At 39.5% G+C, this 22713-nt stretch overlaps 1 protein-coding gene across 1 annotated transcript in view; it reads right to left on the reverse strand.

Moving 5' to 3' along the window:
* Positions 1-22713, reverse strand: part of RUNX1T1 (RUNX1 partner transcriptional co-repressor 1) — a 128014-nt gene that overhangs the window by 15071 nt on the left and 90230 nt on the right. Inside the window, 4 exon segments of the mRNA XM_021688233.1 lie at positions 1773-1841; positions 10817-11018; positions 11580-11665; positions 16425-16675. Coding sequence (XP_021543908.1) covers positions 1773-1841; positions 10817-11018; positions 11580-11665; positions 16425-16675 — 608 coding nt within the window.

Consider the following 22713-nt stretch of genomic DNA (forward strand, 5'->3'; position numbering starts at 1 on the left):
AGTGCAGATGTCACATTTTGACCTCAGTGTTTTCATCATGCTGGATGCCTTGACACTGTGAACACTAGAAATGCTTTTTAAGACGCCTATAAAGATAAATATTATAAGCAGTTATTCAAGATTTCCAGATGAAACTGTCGCCTGTACTTTGGGGATTTAATATACTCCTTAATATTAGCATCTATCCATAGAACACTATCCCCAAACTGTTTTTGTGCAGCAGATTAGGGATACTGGTGTGAGAATAACACAAATACACACATGTAATCGACCCCACTTCCAAGTCCTATTTTAGATTGAAGCCCTAAGATAGAATATAGGCACATCTAAAAAATGTTCTGGGCATTCGTTTAATAAGGTTTAACGCTTCTTAGAGAGTCCATGGACATAAGAGAAGCAAGGATTGTTCTTTCTCTACTTGTGCAGCCCCCACGATGTCAAGTATACCCAGAATTAGTTTCCGAAACCCACAAAACAGTGAAGAAAAATAAGAGTGGACTCAATAGATTACAACATGTCAAATTTTTAAAGAACCTGATTAAGTGGCAAATACATAGTGCAGTTTTGAATCTGCTTCCAATTGCTTACCACTTATGGTAGGACTTCCTTTGTGCAGAGCTATTCAAGTTGACTTTCCAACAAAGGTGGTATATTCAGAAAAATCTGCTCTCGCATAATAGCAGTCAAACAAAGACTTGAGCAGATAATAGCACAGAAAAAGAATTTGGATTACACAAGGCTTTCCTGTCAATTTTTCTTTATGAACTATCAAGGATTTAACTTAAATACACATAAATAAAGGAAATGCAGAGAAAGACTCTCTCCCTCAACATAAAATGTCATCCTTCTGCTGTCCAAAATGGCAATTCTTTGTGTCTCTTATTGGAATAAGTTGCACTGGGGTTTAAGAATGGGGAAGAAATAGTGGTCAGAAAGAAGATGTAGCAATTCTTTTTCCAGCTAGGTGACACGTGGCACATTTTAACAGCTTGGGAGTACCCCATGACCCAGGAAGAAATCTTAGAGGTGATGCTGTAAATCTAGTAAGACTATGCAGCTTAGCAACATATATAACCTTTAAGCTGAATATCTACCTGATTTGCATATTGGACATGCAAGAGAGCCTTCTGGTTCTCAATGTAAGCTACCAGGTCTAGCATACTATCAGATTTTGAAACTCCTTATCACTCTTACAAAAACAGGTATTTTTTTTTTTTTAAAGATTTTATTTATTTATTTGAGAGAGAGAGAGAATGAGAGAGAGAGAGCACATGAGAGGGGGGAGGGTCAGAGGGAGAAGCAGACTCCCCGCCGAGCAGGGAGCCCGATGCGGGACTCGATCCAGGGACTCGATCCAGGGACTCCAGGATCATGACCTGAGCCGAAGGCAGTCGCTTAACCGACTGAGCCACCCAGGCGCCCTAAAACATTAGTTTTTCATTAAGAGTAAAGCGCATGCAAGCTGAGACCTCTTACGCAAGCTTTTAGCCCGAAACCATGACAGCACCTGAAAAACAGGGGTTTACAACAGAAACACTGTCCGACGGTCAATTACGTGGCACTAGCAGATGCTCCTCGAATGAAAACTATTCCGTGTTCTAATCAGGTCCGGTGGAAGGATATTAACTAGGATTTTAAATTTTTGGCTTGTGGCAGGGGGACTGTTCTGTTTTTGCTGTCGTTAGCAGGAAAGGCCCTCCTTGTCGCTCCTCCCATCGCTGCATGAACACAGCTGGCACAACACTAGACTCGTGTTTTTCAACAGTTCTTACCAGCTTTCTTCCAGATCTCCTCTGGCACGTATCCAGAAGCAGGCCTGTGAAGGAATTCCCGATGCGCATCTAGGAAAAGGATGCAAAGCGGGTGGGGAGAGGAAGAAAGCACCATAAGCACGTTATGTCATTACACAGAATAGAAGCAAGCAACTTCCCGTTCTCTTGGCTGCTCTACAAAAACATCATTCTAAAAGGCTGAGCATTTCACCTCTAGAAAATAAACACAAACAGCAAGGCCAGTCATCAGAGCTCAAGGAAAACAGAAGGTCATTGGCTTAAATGCCTTGTACGCTCAAAATTAAACAACTTCAATGATTTCATTATACAACAGGATGTCTGGGAGCACCGCTCCCAGAACCCTGCCACTCTGAGAATTTCTACAGGCATGTTTATTTTGTTCAAGAAAATAAACTGTATTTGGTAGTTCTCTTTTCAAGAGTCAGATTGGTAGTTCAAAAAATCAAATCTTAGGCTAATATAATTTTCACATAGCTCTGATACCACCACCTTTCAATAAATAGTGAGCCTTACTCCATGGTTAACCAGTTCTCCCCATGACTTCTTAAAAATCTCGCTGGACACTAAACATTTTCACACAAATTGGATCGTAAGGATTTTGACATGGGTGGAAGGAGGAAAGAATCATGAGAATGGATTCAGAGATATTCAGTTAAAACAAGATTAGTACATGCTTTCTAAAAGAGCCAATGATGTTTCACTTTAAATGAAATGCTGTGCTTATCCTTGTCAAATTTTAAAAGTTTGAGAAAACAGATCATAATAAGTTGACGTAGGAATGCTAACCTCCAAAATAACATGTTTGTGGAAATGACAGGACACCTTTTACATTCTTCTATATATGATAGAAAATAAACTGAAAGTGTACAGTCTTCCATAGTTAAAATATGTACTACACGTCTTCCATATTGAAGTTTTCAACAAAAGCCTATGTATTTAGAGGTTTGGGGGCAGGAAAAAAATCATTTTAACTTTTATAAATAGAACAGTCATTCAACCCGTGATAAATTTCAAGTAATTAAGATAGTCCCTTCATTCGTAAGAAATGTCAAGTACCAGAATATAGATTATGGAAAACAGAAAAGCACACTCAATTTAGCTAAGTATATATATCATTTTACATTTGAATGCCTTAAATAGGTCTTGAATGTTTTGATTCCTTGCAGGGTACACTGATAGTGGCTAAAACTGAAGATTTCCCCAACTATTCTGAATTAGGAAAAGCTTATTATAGCTTAATGAAGGGCATCTGAAAACTCTCTGTATTATCTTTGCAATGTTTCTTAAATCTGTAATTATTCCAAATATACAAATTCTTAAAACTTTACATTATAATTTCATGATTACATGATAATCAGATGCACTTGAAATACCCATTCTCATGATTATTCTCATGCACACAGTGATTTCTGTAAGGAAAATGATGAAAACCAAAATGTTTTTATTTAAGTAATTTTCATTCATAAAACAGCTAGATAAAACTGTGGTGCACACACAACTTCAAGGAAATGTGATGTGGCTAATTAGATTCATCAGGATTACCTTCCACACCACTATAACTATTTCCAGAAGAAATAAAAAAAGTGTAATCAAGTTCACATTTAACCATATGACACAATGAAACAGAGAGAAACCTATGGCAGCTTTTAAAGACGGTTTTCTAGGAATAGATTTTGGCTTTAGTGTAAGAATAGATATGTAAAGAAAAACCATGCCTTCTCCAAAGTAAAAAACAATTTTTTTTTTTCCATTTATTGGATTAAGACAAGATCAACAGCTTGGTAAAAAGTATTTATAAATGGCCAATCATTATTACAGGGAATGGAAAGGTAATGTTAAGTCACCCAAAGGCCATGCATGAAAGAAACTACCGCCCCAGAGAGCATAAGTAGAAGAGAGTTCGTTCTAGAGCTCAGTGAAGTTGAATCTTGGCTTTGCCACCTACTAGTCAGGTGACACTGAGCAGGTTAGTTTCTCCATCTCTCAGTCACCACATCTGGAAAGTGGGGATACCAGTACAACATTTGAGTGCACTGCTGTGGAGACTGAAAGAGGTACTTCCTATTACATGCTCAGCATGGCACATCCCAAATTCTCACTGGACTTTAGATGTTATTACCCTCATAACTGTTATCACTGTTATTATTTAGTAGGCTGTCCAGTAAGAATGGATACTTATTTCCTCATCAATAATTAAGGTGGAAACAAGCACCTTAAAGTTTCTTTTTCTTCCAGCACTTAAATCCACATAGCACAAAACTTAAAAAGAAAGGAAAGGAAAAAAGAAAAACAAAAAAAACTCTCAAGAGACTTGGATTAAGCAATATACAACAGCAGTTTTTTATTCACTGAGTATATGTCACTTGGGGATAGAAGTTATTTCCATAGTTAGTAGTTCTCTTAGTTCTTGTTGGGAAGTCCTCAAATTTCTTACATGATATTTGTATAAATTTTATTTAAAATTCATAAATATTTATAGTCCCCACATTTACTCAAAGATAATGTATAAGGCTTAAATCAGGCACCCACCTTCCCAGGAGCTGTACAGTAGATTGTGAGGGTCCATATACCACACTGGAAAGTTATGCAATATTTCAAGTTGGCTATATATCCCTAAAATTCTCAGTGACATATAGACTCAAACTGCACCTGACCTTGAAACCCAACAGAAACACCAAAGCCAATCAAGTAAAACTTTTCTTAATCCCATCCTACTTTCTAAAAGAACTTCTTTTCTTAAACTTTTTTTTTTTTTTTAAAGATTTTATTTATTTGAGAGAGAGAGAATGAGAGACAGGGAGCACGAGAGGGAAGAGGGTCAGAGGGAGAAGCAGACCCCCCACCGAGCAGGGAGCCCGATGCGGGACTCGATCCCGGGACTCCAGGATCATGACCTGAGCCGAAGGCAGTCGCTTAACCAACTGAGCCACCCAGGCGCCCTAAAAGAACTTCTTTTCAAAATAAGAATCTAAAGGCAAAAATATTTTTATATTCACAGATTTACATATATATGTAAATGTATATAAGAATGGAGCGATCAGATGTACTCCTCAGAACCTATTTTTGATACACTGATGAATACTACAATCGGAATACTACAATCGCTACAGAAACCAAATGACTAATAAATATACTATCTTCACTTCTGTTGAAGAAGCAGCAATAACGATGTCTTTATGGGCAATACTGAGTTTAAAAAACAAAACAATCCTGAAGTTGCTCAATATTACAAGAGACAACTTCCCTCTGAGGACTTCTTTAATTTAGAATATTGACTGCTCTAGACAAACCTATGCAAAACACCTTACGTTTTTTTAATTTTTAAATTTTTTTTTTAAGATTTTATTTATGTATTTGAGAGAGAGAGTGAGAGAGAGAGATAGCACAAGAGGGGGAGCGGGAGAGGGAGAAGCAGACTCCCCGCTGAGCAGGGAGCCCGATGCAGAACTCGATCCCGGGACTCCAGGATCATGACCCGAGCCGAAGGCAGTCGCTTAACCAACTGAGCCACCCAGGCACCCCGACACCTTATGTTTTTAAGGCCCGGATTTCAAAGCAGCGAATTTTTATTTGCCATTAAATCTTGACCACCTATAAAACATCAGTTGCTATAAAATGGATAGTTGTATTAAAATGCAGTCATAGAAACAAAGACAGAAGAGCCTATAGGAGATGGTTTAAAGTGTGAAACGTATATATATGTAACTACTGAAAAACTGCAAAATTATAGAAAAGTCCTAAATTGAGTTTGGCTTGCTTTGGGACCCAAATTGTTTGGGGGTGAAAGGAGAAGGAGCCTCCAGAAGAGAACATGTCTATGAAGAGAGGGACTGCGTCAAGGTGCAGGAGTAGTTATAAGAAACGTGGAAGAACAGGAAAAGCAATCTATGATGTAGGAGATGCAAGATGCACTACACTTACGACATAATGGGGACCACTGGATACTAGAAACAGCAAGGGCTGCCATCAATACAGATGAAGGGATGAGCTGATAGCCTTTGGAGAACCAATGGGACCTCATTTGACCCAGGACAGCAAGGCTCAAAGCTTGGCAGTACCTAGGTATGGCCTTCATTCTGTAGTGGGCAGAATGAGGCTGAGAGCATGATAATATCTATCACAAAAAACGACCAAAAGAAAGGATGGGTTAAGTGAGTTCATCTTTACAAACGCTAGTTATTATTTTTAAGGATAATCAATTCAGAAACTTCAATATTATGTTTCAGAAGCCCAAACCAAACCTAGAAGCCAGAACTACATTAGGATTTCTGTTTTTAACAACAAAAATACCTAGTAGGAGGCAATCATCTCTTCTTGTTTTTAAAAGATGGGTATATCTATTACTCCCATCTTTTTAAACCCAATATACTTAAATACAGTGGGCACTTAAGATGAATGATCTTGAAACGAATTTCATGATGTGATTTCAAGGAATCAATACAAGTATACAAAACTCTAAACTTGTATATGCAGATATACTCTGAAAAACATGGTTGTGGTTTTTATAATCTGACAGTAAGACAGGATATATTTCTTTGGTTGGGAGCAAACTATTTTTCCATAGTCTTGTATTATGAATTAGGGTCCCAAAGGTACAACAGATTTAACTGTGTTTAAGACAGAATTCCCCTTTTCTAGTTTTTCTGCCTGTTAAATAACGAAGTCACCTAAAAATTACTGTTCGATGTATTTTCAGAATGAAAAAAATACTTAAGAATCTACTCTAATTTTATAATCTTGGAAGCAAAGCAAGTTGGTTTCATGTACCCCTGTCCTTTAAAGTTCCTTCTGAGATTACGTATTAGAAAGAATAATAACACCCATTACTTTTATCACATCTACTATGGGTCAGGCACTGTCCCATATGATTTATACCTATTAACTCATTTAATACAGAAACATCTATGAAGTATGTATTATTACCATTTGCATCTTATAGACGAGGAAACTGAAGCACAGAGAATTACTTGCCAAAGGTGACAAAACTAGGAAGAGGAGGAACTAGGTGTCTGAACCCAGACAATCTGTGCTTTTAACCTTCATGCTAGATTACCTGAGGTTTTAGACAGTAATGAGAAATTCTGTAATTCAATTATATGACAATCATAAAGCTTGCTGGCCAGTGGAATTTTAAAATACCAATTTCCCTACCAGTCTACTTGAGGCAGGGATGGTATTAATTTGCCAAACTTAGAATTCCTGAGCTTTTTTATGAACGATCAACTGGACTTTTCATTCCATTTAAAACAAACAAAATGCCTCTTTGACATTTCTCTTTCTGGCAAGAGTCAAAACCTTACCAAAACACACATGAAAGTATTTTCAAAATTTCATACATTCTCATCACAATATCCAAACATTCAAAAAATTAAAAAAGGGAAAAATGTATTCCTATTTCAGAGATTTACGCCACAGTCTCTGGATACTTCCTTTAACTCTAATGGTATAAAGAACTTCTTGAGAAACACAGAGGGAAAGCACACAAATACAAGATGAACTATAGGAAGATTCTAGAATAGTACACAGCCAGTAAAAAGAAAGTAATTTGAAGGAAATAAAATGTCAGGAGCCAAGAGAGTGATATGAACAGCACACTGAGAGAAAAGAGGAATGGAGACAAAGGAGGAGAAAAGCAGCCGCACAGAGACCCAGATCAACACTCAGGCCCATGAAGTGCTAACCAGCACCTACCCACCTATTTGGACAAAAGCAATTCTACTTCAGTGACCCTATGTGTCGATTCTGATGGCATTAGCTTCTCTTGGGTGAAATTCACCATGTAACAAAACTTAAGTGTACAAAAAACAAGTCATACTTTGAAAATAAAGACAATTGTTTTAAAAATTAGCTTTCTAATTTTAGTACTTGAATATTTGGAGTTTTCCTGGAAAGTGGGTAAGAACAATAAAAATAATACAAATCTATGATCTCAAGGAAAAAATCTAATATTTTGAAGAGTCCTTCAAGATACCAACCTGTTTTTGAGTCAAAACAACATTATGGGCTCAGTGTGTACTCAATTTTAAAATTGTTCAAGAGGCTATACAAAATAGCCTTTATTTAATTAATATCTAGGGAAAACTCGCCAAAATTCAATTAGTAATAGATGAGTCATATTCTCTTACTAATTCCTCACACTGACTTAACACTATAGATATATTTCAAAAGTGAGAATGGGAGTAAGTTTAACAAGTACAACAGAGTGGTCACGGAGGTTACGTTCTCCTCTGTCCAGTCCCCAAATGCAATTTAAAAATGCTGAGTGTGTGTGTGTGTGACTGAAAACTGCCAATGTTTCCAAGCTAGGCAGGAAACCAAGGAAATATTTTGAACTAAAGATATCTCCTATAATATTATTCTGAAGTTCTGCAGGTCTCATTTGACCTCCGTAGCAGCTGCAGAAGAGAGAGAATTGAGCTAAAAGAAACACAGGTAATGTAACTGCAGGCTACAGAGCTCTATGTGTACATAAAGATACAAACACAGCCATAGTTCTTATCTATGCACACACACCCCATGACACACTTTCTGGAGGCAGAAATGAGACTCATCCGCCAGTAATCTCTGATCCTTTCTTTACACATCAATACATTCAACTCCAAAACCTAGGAGAGAACCTTCGAAAACAATGTGTATGAGTGTGGTCCATGATTACCAACCACCGTCTGTCTTAGAGCCACAGCCCAGCCCCACAAAACAAAACTCAAAGGCTTCGAGGCTAGGGAAGGGCGCACAATGAAAGGCCATTCGGGATGCTTAAACTTGCACACTGTGTGGCTTTTGACAAGTTACCTCTCCAGTTGGGATGGTTTCTAAAAGGCAGTCTAGGGTTCTGTGGCCCTAACGAACATGACTGTTTATTAAAAGAAAAAAAGTCAGAGTCCAAACAAAGAAAGGAGCTTGTAGTCTTTGAATAATACAATCTACAAAAGCTTAAAGCCAAAGCAACCTTGTATGACCAAAACTATGAATTCATTAAGCATCATCGGAAATAATGTAATTTGGGTACTCCTAAGAAGTTTTTAAAACCAACTTTATTCTTTTAGTTAACAGGCAAACTAAACCCATCATCCTCGAAAACAATATACATTTGCATCACCAGAATGTGTATGCAACAGTGTGATGATATAATGTGTCCTATATTTTGTGGGCTGAAAATAACTCACTTAGGCATGAAGTCCCATCAGTTTCTGAACTTTTTCTTTGACAGCAGACAGCAGATAATACTAATCCTGTCAGTTCAGGGGCCGTCTGGTCACTAGCTGTGGCCCCGCCTATCTTCTCCAATATATCAAAAGTTCCTCGAGGGAAGGAAGGAAGGATTTTATTCCTTTATTACATTGCCTAACACAATGCCTGGCACATAGTAAACGTTCAATAAATAAGTACTGGCTCAACAAAATCAGTTCAATAAAGTAGGTTAAACTGAACACTTTTACTCTTAAAATTTTATTTAGTTAAGGCTTTCAATTTTTGTCTACACTGCATGGTTACAAATACCCCCTTTATTTGTCCTGAACAGATCCATCATGATTAATAAGTTTTTGTTCACAGTAAGGAAATAAAAAACAGGATACTTATTCAACTCTGCTCTAAATAGTTTTACATGGACCGATGTTGGTTCAAATTAAACCTATTTTCATTGCTTGCCTTAATGTATCCTAACAAATGCACATCTGTCTTTAAAACATGCTTTAGAATAGTACTTAGTGAGTAAAGTAAGTGACTTGGAATCTTTCTTTATATAATACTTATTATGGTAATAAGCATTCAGCATTCAGGGATTAGCAGGAATCCACAAACCTAAAGCACAAAGGAAACTTTATTGCCTAGGAATAATTTTAATAAAAAAGATAATAGGATCAATAGCCAGGTAATAGACAAGTTTTTAATTTTTAATAATCAGCCCAGGGTAATAATGAGGCCAAAGTCATGAGCTTAATCTACACGTGTGTAATTAGTTTTGTTTGCGGTGCAGACTGCGCCCTGAGTGAGTTGACAGGTGTGTGGCTAAACAAATAAGAAAACTGAGATGAGGGAACACGGATCAACACAAATCCGTATCCACTAAGTTTACTCAGATGGTACCCACGTGTAGTAGCCAGCAGTGTAAATGGTAACATCTTGTTATTAATTGAGACAAAAGTTCACAGGCTACTCAAAAATTCTCCCAGGTTCAGGCTCTCTTTCCAGTATTTGTGATGATATTCTATTTATAACCTTGACAATCTCCATATATCAATATGAGATATGGCTACACATTAAGCATTCAATTTCTAAAGCACAACTATAATAACAGTTGTATATATAACTAGAATCAATAAAGGCTTTACACAGTCCTGAAGCCCGTATTACACTCTATGTTAACTAATTAGAACTTAAATAAAAATTTGAAAAAAAAAAAAAAAAGGAAGGCTTTACGCCATCTAGGTTAAGGTCAAGTCACCAGAAGACAGTGCTCCCTTCATCACTAATTTGCAAGTGCCAGCAGGCAGACTATATAACCCATTAGGTCTCTCTTCCTGGTTAAGTGTTTTATGAAAATAAAAGATACAGCTGGAAAACAAGGCTGCCTTAGAGACTGTGTCTTCAATTAAAAATCAGACAACACGCATCCAACACGGTGTGCAGGAGCAGAACTCCCTGGAGAGCTTGCTGCAGCCTCAGAGGCTCGCGGCGCCCTGAGATTTTGTTCTGGCACGCTGGGGGGCAGGGTGCAGAGAGCTGGGCTGTGCAGGGGCACACGTCTCCCTGACGCGGGTGAAACCCTGGCCCGGACTTGAAGCTCTGCCCCGAGCCCAGTGTTACCCTGGAAAGAGGAGCTTAAGTTTTGCACCCGCCTCTGAGTCAGCCAGTCCCCCGGCTTCCTCTCGGAGACACAGGGACTACTGGGGATGTCAAGTGTTTACTGCTCTAAAAGGCCCCACATACCCTTTATTTTTGCAAAGACCCCACTGAAAGTGAGATCGGCACTATGAGTGTGAGAACTATCCGTTTGGCGCGTCCACCCAAAGGAAAGGTACCTAGCGCGACCGGGTCCGGGTTGACGGGGCTCTGCTGCCGGGAGTGGCCGCCGCCGCCGCCGCCGCCTTTCTTCAAGTCCTCAGCGTCGCTGTAACGCCGGATCCAGTAATTCAGCTCCTCGCGGTCGGCCTCCTGACACCGCCGCAGTACAGTGAGGGACCGCCGCGTCTTCTCCACCATGTCCATGATGCAGTTCAACAGCTGTGGGAGGGACGGGCACGGGGGAAGAACACAGCCATCATCACCACCGAACCACTCCGGCGGACAGCGAACCGATTACCGCGGGACGATGAAGGATGCCACTGTGTTCCCGAAGGCTTCCTTCAGCCTAGTATTTTCAAAGGTCGGATTTGAAATGGAGACCCGACAGAGGAGTAAACTCAATGGGAATGAGAGTAAAACGTGGGAGGCGTGAACACGACTCACGACAGAGAGTTCGGCTGGAGGCACATAGCCAAGTTCCCAATACTAATCCCATTACTGTATAAACCCAGTGACCCGTTTGCAATAAAACAGGAACCCACGGATCTGGCTCTGAGGGTTCCTTTCCACGACCTCACATTTCTCTTACGTTAGTGCCTTTGATATCAACGTAGAAATCAAATCCTGTATTTTATCGCACGTCTTCCCATTCATTCCTTTCTTCAAGGATAGCACAGAACATAATAACCTCAAAGCATCCCCAGCATTTCTTTTATCATATAACCCCACTCTGGCTGTTTCTGAAACCTATTTTAACCTAAGTGATTACCGACATCTTACATGGTCAAGATGTTTCCACTCCTCTGCCCATTCTCTGTCTGTTAGTCTGTGATCAATCATTTCTTCTTGGCGTGTGCCATGCAACCCTATGAATGCAGAGAAGAAGGCTGATCACCCTACAGCAATCAGGACACCATCCATACACACACAGGCACTCAGCAAAGACTAAACCAAAGGATGTGAAGATATATTCGATTTTGAATGGAGACGTAAGTCAGACTCACGTTCACAACTGCCTCATGGGCTCTTCCTAGAATGATAGAATGTTAAAAACTAGGAGGAATGTTAGAGGTCATAGGGTCAGAACCCTTTCTTTTATGTAGGAAGAAAGGGGAGTAAAGTGACACCAAACACTGAGTCAGTCATCCATATAATGTTCCCAAATTGAAAATACAAATATATACTAACTCTTAATAAATATGAGAAACCACAAGGAGACATTAAGTGGTTTCAAAGCATGGCTCTCTACCATTAAAAATAAAGGCAGCATAAATCACTTTACATGGGCAGGGATATGCTTTTCTAAAACGAGCACAGTACAATTTTTCCACATTTCATTAGCCACAGAGAGGCAAATGAAACAACCCTATTGCATATACCTCCATGATGAAATTAGGCCATGAAGAGAGGGCTTGCAAAATATGAAAGCAATATACATTCATTTGATTTACCAAAAAAAATTTTTTTTAAAGAAATACACTGGACGTCATTTAGGAAAAAAAATGCAACATACCAGGTATAATTCTGGACAAATATCTTTTTTTTAAAGATTTTATTTATTTTGAGAGAGAGAGAGAGCTCATGTGCGCAAGTGGGGAGGGGGGGCAGACGGAGAGGGAGGGAGAGAATCTCAAGCAGACTCCCTACTGAGTGTGGAGCCTGACCCAGGTCTGGATCTCACAACCGTGAGATCATGACCTGAGCCGAAATCAAGAGTTGGCTGCTTAACTGAGCAACCCAGGTGCCCCAACTTTGGACAAATATCTTAAATCCAAGCCAAGAAACCAAAAATCCCAATTTGAAATCTATAACCTTAAGTATTAATGCTCGATAGCATCACAGTTAAGGTACAACACAAAAAGGTGACATGGAAAAGCTTACCAAGTGAGCAACAACAGCAATGGCCATGAGCAATTAGGTAGGATGCTCATCAAAACAGAAACAAATGTGTCTCACTGAGAGGATAGGGTGGAAGGCTATGAGCAGAGATACCGGGAAATGTGTTGCTCATCTTACAAATTCATTATGGAGGAAACACCTTAGTTTCTACTAGAAAAGAAAGGCATTGGACTATGGCAATATTTTCCATTTTAAATGATTAAAACCGCTTTTTGGTTAGTACTTCTCACACCATTACTCTGAATAGCAAATTAAGTCTGGCATGGTTTGGGCTTCTAGGCACCTAGGTAGGCTCCTTCTCAAAAGGGCATCATGGGGGAGTTAGAGGACAATGAGACTTAGGAGATACCGCATTTCACTTTCCGTGAAGTCAGAGTGGTTAGAAGTCCCCTCTTTTACCTGATATAGAGAAATAAAGATGATGAGTCACATGACTCTTTTTAGCCAACCATGAAATGCAACTTAATTTATAGCTGATGGAGGCGCACAAACACGACGGAACTTTCTCAGATTAAATAAAAAGCTAAATATAAAACACTTCACATCATTCTTATCTAATTAGAACATGTTCGGAGATACATTTCTAAAGTTAAAATTGTCAATGCCACCTATTGGTAAAAATGTAAAATTGAAAATATGTGTTAATTTGCATAATAGAAAAGACATTGGGGGAAAAGAATATTTAGTTATTACTCAGTTGTGACTATTTCAAGTTGAAATGTTTGCAAATATGTAATTTTTGTTGACTTATTTGTTGCTTGTGTTTTAGGAAATAAAAACACTACTGCTGAAATGAGTCATCACAGAAAACAACCAGAGAGTGATGAAGATATAAATATGGCATCGACTTTCACAAAGGAGGCATCTTACTATTTGCTTTTAAGGACCAAGAACTCCAGAGGTCTCAAAAGTTTCAGGAGCGCCTGGGTGGCTAAGTCAGTTGAGCATCTGACTCTTGATTTTGGCTCAGGTCACGATCTCATGGTTGTGAGATCCAGACCTGGGTCAGGCTCCATGCTCAGTAGGGAGTCTGCTTGAGATTCTCTCTCTCCTTCTGCCCCTCCTCCCACCCCGCTCCTGTCCTCTCTCTAAATGAATAATAAAATCTTAAAAAAAAGTTTCAAAAATTCAGCAGACCTATGTCAATGATGATACAAGCTCTAACACCTGGAGTAATACTGATGAGCCATAGGATGTCTGTGGCTAATGAGATTCCAACATTTGTGGAATACTGCTAAGCTTCATCTCATTAAAAAAAAAGTACATTAGAAACATGTTTGAGCCCAAGTACTTGGTAAGAAAATATATCATTTGCTGCTTCTGAACTCTGAAAGTCATTTGTTAGATAGAATCAAATCTTTAAAAAGGAAAATCTAAGTCAACTCAAAATTTTGCATTTATTAATTTCTCTATTTCAGATACTTAAATATGCATCACCACACAATTTTCATTTATATTCATAATACCAAAGGGATATACTAGGGGAAAATAGCTCATAATCATTAAAGAGCATATTTCCATTTGTGGGCAATCTGACAGTAATGTTGAATCCTAACTAGTTCTTATAGTTTAGAAGATTTTAGCTAACTAGACTAAAACTCTTAAGTTTACTTATAAACTAATGCTGTTTGTAAAGGTATTTTATTAAAAGATTCTAGTGAGTGTATGTCCCTACATAATAGGCATTTATAAGTCATTCTAGACGAAGTATACCTTTATGACAATTTTTATATTCTCAAAATGGCAGCCTGATGTAACACCACCATTTGTTACTCATACATCAAGATTTTATTTTACATTAACACACACTAAACTGTGCCAGACTTTAGGGATGGTTAAGTAGTTGCACATATTTATAGAGATTAGCACTATTGGTTTTATAAGCTAATATAATTAAAAGGTAAGGAACGTGGTCTGAAGAAAAATCACATAAAACCAGTAGATACAGATATAATTCATGAAGGGATAGTTTACATTACCAGATGAAAACATAATCATTGCACATAAGCCTAATTACTTCCTTGCTGATTACTTCATAGGGCACTGGCACTGATATTTTATAAAATAGCATTTGCTGCCTAACAAAGAGGCCGTTTCCTAGCACCTACAAAAGCAGGATATCTTGAATTGGTCTTACAATGACCTGGTGAGTCCACTTCTATTTGAAAATGAGCAATCATGGTTTGGGGGCCTAAAGTCATAAATAAATGGCAAGACCTTTACTTAGAATGAGGTTGTTACCACATTTGATTGGGGGGGAGTCAAAATATTGATCCAGGTTGAAAAATGACATAACCACTTTCGAGAGCTCTTCAGAAATAGTACCTGAGAGAACATGAGACAGACTGGCTATTAAGAAAGCACAAATGATAGGCTTAGCCATTTGTCTGACACACTATAGAAATGCAGCAGTGACTGTTGTGGGGAAGCAGAACTACTTTTTGACTGTCTCACAACCAGGGCCTCAGTCATCGCCCCTCCCCTCACCCTGAGCCTCCTTTTCTATTTTCTGAACAAAATTTGGTGGGTTAAATGTAGAAAAGGCAAAAAGACCCAAATATGGCAGCCCTGTTTGCTAGCAACCTAGTGAGAAAGCTTACATAAACTTCTGCTCATCACATTATCTCTGTCTCTGGCTAAAAACACTGTGCCTGCTATTCAAGCAGTGGATAACTGGCTGACCACCGTTCCCAGAGATCTGCGTCCTCGGCCCTGTGTTCTAGTTTTCCACTTAGACGTCATCCCCTGATATTTCCGCTACCCTGCCCACCAACTCTACGAGTCAGGAAAGCTCGGCAGCAATTAGCTGACTAAAGAAGTCCTACTGGTAAGTGGTGGACACAGGAGATGGAAAAAGAAGAAAGGAGTAACGATTGCTCTCAGTTTACCAATAGCTCGATTTGCCAAAATCAAGAATTAAAAAAGAGCCCGGGAACAGTGCTCTGATGCTGTTCCCTCAACCCCTGATTTCGCGGTATCAAATCTTACCTTGTTCACTTTCCCTCTTATTTTGCATGGCAGATATTTGTTCTTTAGAAGGCAATGTCTCCTAAATGCTTCCCTTCAATAGTTTTATGTAAAGAAGGAATGAACACAAGGAAACAGATCACATATTTACCTAAACTCATTCTTTCTTTGGTACTTTGATCTATGACACAAAACTGTCAATACTAAATTTAATCACTGTCACTTGCAGGTGAGAAAAGTACCAAACCATTCCTCAAAGAACATCTGTTGATTTAAGTCAGAGACATCAGTCAATCTCATATTTCTCAAATACAGAGTACTGCGAAGACTGGAAAAATCAAACTGAACTCTAAGACTATCTGAAATAAAAGTACAATGAAAGAAAAGAAACATGTTAACATTTTAAAAAATACTCGTGGCAGAGAGGCTGAATATGAAATCTCTAATGTTAAAAAAAGAAAACTAAAAATTCACTTTGTATTTGTTGAGACTTTTATATTAATTTAGATACCCCTTTCCAAAAAAAAAAAAAAAATTAGTCTGCTATCATAAAGACCGTAAGTAATTAAGAGAGAGAAAGCACAGCTGTTAAAGAACATACTCATATTAACCAACTGTTCTCATAAAGGAGACAATATAAAGAGAGAGAATTTTTACCCCTATCACAGATTTCAAGCCTCAAGTTCAGCTGAGAAGTAATGATGTCAGTCTTCAAGCATCCAATACCATTTAAGAAGTGAACAGATCCTTCAGTCTTACCCATAGGTCTGTTTCTGTCCCTGAGGTCCCTGTGGCTGGGGTGTCGATAGGAGTCCCTGTAGTGGTGGGCAATGGCCATATCATCCAAACGGTAATGCTGAGGTGGAGGTGGGGTGGGGTGAGGCAGGCCATTGGGCTGGTAGGATAAGCCGTTATTTGGACTGTACCGTTGGCCTGGGCTAATAGTGCATGGTCGCTTGCTTGGATGTTCTGAGTGCAAAGGCTCTCTGTCAAAGCCATTTTCTTTGGTTCTAAAGGGGGAAGAAGAAAAAATTTCATCATGTTATTCAGAAGCCAGCATAGTTCAGATACTCACATCTGAACTTACAATATAAACAGAATATTTATTTACTGGCCAGGAACTTTCTAAACTCGGCTTCCCAGAAGACCTCTGGGAATTCACTGAAACCCGTGCTGAGGCCTAAGTCATCGCAAGACCACACACATGAGAAAATGGGTTCACTCCTCACCAAACTGGCAGATATCTTTCTGGTTGTAGCTCGCATGTGTGGTGAGGTCACAAGTAAGAGGAAATTTAATCTCCCCCTCTAGCTAGCGCATTTATTCAAAAAAGACGAGTACTTGATTTCAAACAAATTATCCTAAAACTGAACTGTCTTTGGTGAAGATCCATCAAAGTTGATATGGCATCCCTCTCCTGATGAAATGTGAAGGGATTCCCATTCCATTTATCCAACCCGGCATCTGAATTTCATGTCAGAAAACATCTAAGAGCTAGCTGTGTTGTCCCATAGAATAGCTACATGCAGCTGTTTAAGTTGAAATGGAAGCTAACGTAAATTAAGTTTAAACTTGGTTCTTCATGAGCAGTAGCCACATCTCAGGTACTCACCATCACTGCCTGTGGCTAAGGTATTGGACTGCACAGATAATGGTACATTTCCATCATCACAGATAGTTCTACTGGCAAGGTCTGATCACACTCAACTAATACAATAAAGCAATGCAACGTCTGGGACATGGATACAGTCCTCCCCGGCAGTCAGAAAGAGCTACCTGGAAGTGAGCCCCTTGCCCAGAGAGCTGGTGTGACCTGTCATCAGGCCTCTGGGCAGGATGGGCACACCCTGACTGCACTTCATGATGTGATATACAGAGCTTTGAACTTGGCTTTCAGAAGGAATACGGTCTACAAATGAGGGCCTGATAACTAATCACTGCTCCTAGATTCTCACACAGAAATAGGGCTAAAAAAATATCTGGGGCCTGGATATATCTCTGTTCTTAGAGACTAACTCAATATATTCAGTATAATAGGAACAAGTCACATCCCAACTTTGACCGAAATCACAGCTCCTACACTGTTTCCTTTGTATTCAGCTCTCCTCACAAGACCAGCACTCTATCCTTAGACCAGTGATAATATCTACTTTCCCCAGGAAATTTCTCCATGAGAATTCTACCAAATCACAGTAGTTGTAGATTTCTACATGCCTTTTGGATTTTAGGTTGGTAACAATAGCATAGAGGCCTTTTAAGACACTTTTCCTAGTTTCCTAGATAGAGTCTAGGATACTCTCTGTCTGATAACACCAGACGCATCTGCATGGAAACTAACTCAACAACAGAGATACGGAGATCAGAGCAATAAGATCCTGCCATGAACCATCCTGTACGTCCCTTTAGGGTAGAGCCCCAGTGACAATTTACACACACCAGACTGAGAAGGAAAGAGGAGTTAGAGGCAAAAGGCCCAAGCACACAAAGAACTGCAGAGTTTAATGTGAAATGAATATATGCCCACTACATGCTGAAGAAAGATGCACTATTCTAGCAATAGGAGCCTAGTCAACACTGGAAATGACAGCAGGGCACGGTCCCCAAGAGTAGCAGCCAGAAGTCAATGCTGCTCCCATCAAAGTAGGTATCTGACATATGGACTCCATCCATCTTGATCATTGATATCAGATGAAAATGCCCAATATATCTCAGATACTACCTGAATGCACTGCTTTAAAATAATTTTTAAAAGTGAAACGGAACAATCTAGCTATCAATTTATCTTCTAAGAGCAAATTTGCCATTCTAATCTATATTTTTATATCCTATACATTTCTCAGTAAAACACTTCAACATTCAATGCACATCACCAGCATAAATCAGTTGGCAAATACTGAAGACTATTAGTAGCTATGAACACAATGCTAACACAGCACCTACCTTACCGGCAGGGTGGTGTAGTGGAAAGAGCACTGGACTGGGAATCAAGAGACCTGAGATCTAGTCCTGGCTCTTCCACGACTAGCTGTATGACCTTGGGCAAGCCACTTAACCTCTCTGGACCTCAGTTTGCTCATCTGTAAAATGAAAGGGTTGGACTAGATCAGTGGCTTTCAAACTGTGCCACCTGAGGTGCTTTTATGGGATTCTGCAGGCAATGAAGAATTTTCCCCCCAAACAATCAAGACTTCAAGGGCCAGAGGAACCCACTTATTCTTCTCTGTTTTACAAGTGTTTGGGGTTCCACCTAAGGTTTCATTTTAAAGGACAAAGTCTGCTGCTAAAATCAAGTTTGAAAACCACTGGACTAGATGATTTCTGAGGTCCCTCCCCTAGTTTGAAAGCTCTGAAATTCAATTATTCTATATTTACATCTAAATGGCATAGTTAAGACATCATGGTTATGATTGAACCACACAGGGCTAATGCTTCTCTGGCCAAACTGTGTCCAAGTCAACCACTTTAGCCAACAGAAAACTTCTCTATTCTTTGCTTTGAACAATTTATTTGTAGCTGTGTGTGTGTGTGTGTGCGCGCGCACGCAAAAACAGAAAATATCCTCTAAATACCTTAGAGCAGTCCCTGTTGCATTTCTAAATATGCAAACATCTCTGACCCAGCTGTCAAACCACCTCGACTTACAGGTTTTGCCTCTCCTTGTTCAATAACAGCAACACACAGCATTGGAAGAATTCTTATAATTTTCAAAGTGGTTGGATATATATTATTCACCTTCACCCTCAGATCAGCTGCCTGATCAGTGCTATTACTTCATCGACCCATTATTATGAAAAAAGAGGTTTTTCCCCCTAAAGCAAGGACGGTAATATCTGAAGCAGGGCTAGGTCCTGAGTCTGTCCTGTCATTTCTATCAGGACCCTGCTGTCATATCCCTCTGCTAGCTATCAAAACAATAAAACTCATCACCTCACAAAGGTAGTTATATTTTAAACAGCAAAGCATTAAAACATTCATGGCTCATAGAAACAAAGCTATGAAAGGTTTCCCTGGTGCTTCCACAAATCACCCCGTCTGGTTATAAAGCCAACCCTATTCAAAGGATGTACGTCCAGAAAGGTAACTAAAACATCTTAATTGCTATTTGTCTGTCTTCGTCTTTAGAAATGCCAACAACTATCTACACCTCATTTGCTTGAGCAAATTCCAAATTAGCTCTTTTTATGTTGCCCTTCCAAAGTGTATTGGGCTAAACGAACAAATTGTCCCATTACTTTTCATTGTCCCATACCAGCATACTCTTGAAATAACTCAAATTCTAGTGGGAAGTCCGTCATGTCTCAGAGATTTCTGGAAGGCATTTTTTTGTTTGTTTTTTAAATCAGCCTGAGAATATTCTCTCCCCCTACCAAGAGAAATTTTCCTGAACATAATCCAACCACTTCAACAATTAGATCCCAATCACTTCTCAAGAGTCTGATGGCCCTAATAATAAAGGGCCACTCAGGACTCAACTGTCTGACCTTGGGAAGGTTAACCTCTGGCTTCAGTTTCCTGCCCAGTAAAATGGGATGAATGGGAAATAATAAACGTTAAAACAAACACAACAAAACTTAACAGACAACCTAAATTACATTCTACCCCATCTCAGGCTGTTCCCTCGCCCCCCAGCTCCTCAATAACAGAGGCTATGAACAATTTTAGAAAGAAAATGTATGGTTTTTAAACATTTTCCTCTACATAAAATATTTCAAAAGTCGTGACTAGGTAGTGTGCACTGATATTCCCTATTTATAAAAAACAGTGTAACATTCAAGGAAATGAGGGAAAAATGAAAAAAATTATAAAATCATGACAATAAATGGAAGGAAAGGAGCAATCCCCTATATGACTAGAATAGACTTAAGTTTAAAAAAAATTTTTTTATGTGGGGAAAATAGCACGATAAAGATTGTTCTAGGGAGCGCAAATCAGTACAGCATAATAAGCCTTAAGATGGCAAGGAAGAAACCTAGTAATTCTAATCTTGCTCCCTGTATAAATAAATACCTGCTTTAGGGGCTCACTTTTTTGAGTTATCACAAGTATTTCAAAGAGAACATGTCCAAACTGACCTCACCTTTCTCTGGTACTTCCCATACCAGTCAATTGTCATCCAAGCAGAAACTTAGAAGTCATGCTACAACTTTCTTCTCCCAATCAAGTCCTGCCAAGGGCCTCTTAAGCATCTCTAGCACAGGTCCCTCTGCCTAGTCCAGGACGCCTTATCTCGGCCTTTCACACCACTGTCCCACTCGACCAGAGTCTCAGCCAGAGCCAGGGCGGACATGCCAGCAGACAGTCACAATAGTAAGATACATATATTTATTCTTGTATTTTAGAAGTCCAGATTTAAATCTCAGGAGGTAATAGCTCTATGTTTAAAGAGCCCAAAGACATTAATAACTTAATATTAAGCACATCTTCCTTCCCTTTTTTTTTTTTTAAAGATTTTATTTATTTGACAGCGACACAGCGAGAGAGGAACACAAGCAGGGGGAGTGGGAGAGGTAGAAGCAGGAACCCCGTTGAGCAGGGAGCCCGATGAGGGGCTCGATCCCAGGACCCCAGGATCATGACCTGAGCCGAAGGCAGACGCTGAACGACTGAGCCGCCCAGGCGCCCCCTTCCTTCCCTTTTCTAACACACGTGATCTGTTAAGGTTTCCACAGACTAACTGAATACTGCATCAAAAGGGGGGGTAAAATCATTCTCGACATCATATTTTCAAAACACAAATCAGCAAAAGGTCTCTTCAGGAATTGTTAGGAACAAGGTAAGTTTAGATAAAAATTTTACATACCACCTTTCCACCGGTGTTGAGTAAGGCATCTGAAATAAAATATATTACAAACTACCCTGCGTCCTTAAAATGAAATTCAAGCCAAATTCTTCATGACACCCCAGAGCGGTTTCAGTGTTTTTGCTCTCTCCCTGGAGGAAGTGGGATATGCAGACGGGGAAGAACAGAGAGCTGAATGACACAGGACCATTACTGCTGGGCCTTTCAGAAAGGAATGCCTTCCATCTCTCCATGGTTAAAGGAGCACCCAGGAGCCATCCTCCCGAGCAGCACATGCTAATAACACCTTCGGGAGCGAGTAAGATGCAGGTGGGTGTTTGCCACTCCAGACATACAGCCACAACACCTGTGGCCCTTCAAGGATTACAGTATGTAGGTTCACAGAGCCATCTGAGTCTTCCCTCCTGTGTCTCCTCAAGCTTGCCACCTGCTCAGCTAGCTACTGGCTGTCCCCCTGCCTTTCCTAATTACTGGCCACTGCAAGGTACTCAATTTCCCCTGCTCCTGCTATCTATCTGCAACTGTGCTTTCTTTTTCTGATCAGTTATCTATAAATTCCAATTGGAACCCTCCATTTTTTTCTGGTCAGTGAACCAATCATGGCATTTTGTTCCTGGACTACGCGTGGCTATTTTCATTGCTGTGGGTGCATCTTTTAAAACAAAAGAAAGCAAGACAGTAATCAAGAAAGCAAGCAAGCAAGCAAGCCTCTTGAGAGACAGAACATTTGGTATACTACGGGAAATGATTGCATTAAATGCTAAACTTTATTTGTTCAAGTAGCATTGTTGGCATTGTTGTGTGTGTTGTGTGTTGTGCTGTGTGTGTGGTGCTTTGCTTTGTTTTGGTTCCGACACCCAGTGTGTGTAGTGCACCATCCTAAGCTTTACCAGGAATACAAAGATAACCGAGATAATCCTCGATCCCCCAAAACCCTCCCCATAAGATTATCATTTAGTACTAGACAAATTCTTTTTGGAAGGGTGCTGGGAATTAATCTTTACCGTAAACACAATTTAGTTAGAGATGTAAGGTTTCTATACATTCATGCAGGACCTGAATTTGGCAGGTAGCATAAAAACAGTACAAAAGTGGATTGGGACATTAGAAGGAGTAAAGCTCACTCCGCAATGTGCACTCAAGAGAGCAGGGGCTTCAAGTTTTGGCACTGCTAACTGCTGGCCGTATGAACTTAGAAAGCTTAACTGCTATGTGCCTCAGTGTTTTCATCCACAAAATGAGGATGAC

The sequence above is a fragment of the Neomonachus schauinslandi genome, chromosome 4 (assembly GCF_002201575.2).
Source record: "Neomonachus schauinslandi chromosome 4, ASM220157v2, whole genome shotgun sequence".
NCBI classification, from domain to species: Eukaryota; Metazoa; Chordata; class Mammalia; order Carnivora; family Phocidae; genus Neomonachus; species Neomonachus schauinslandi.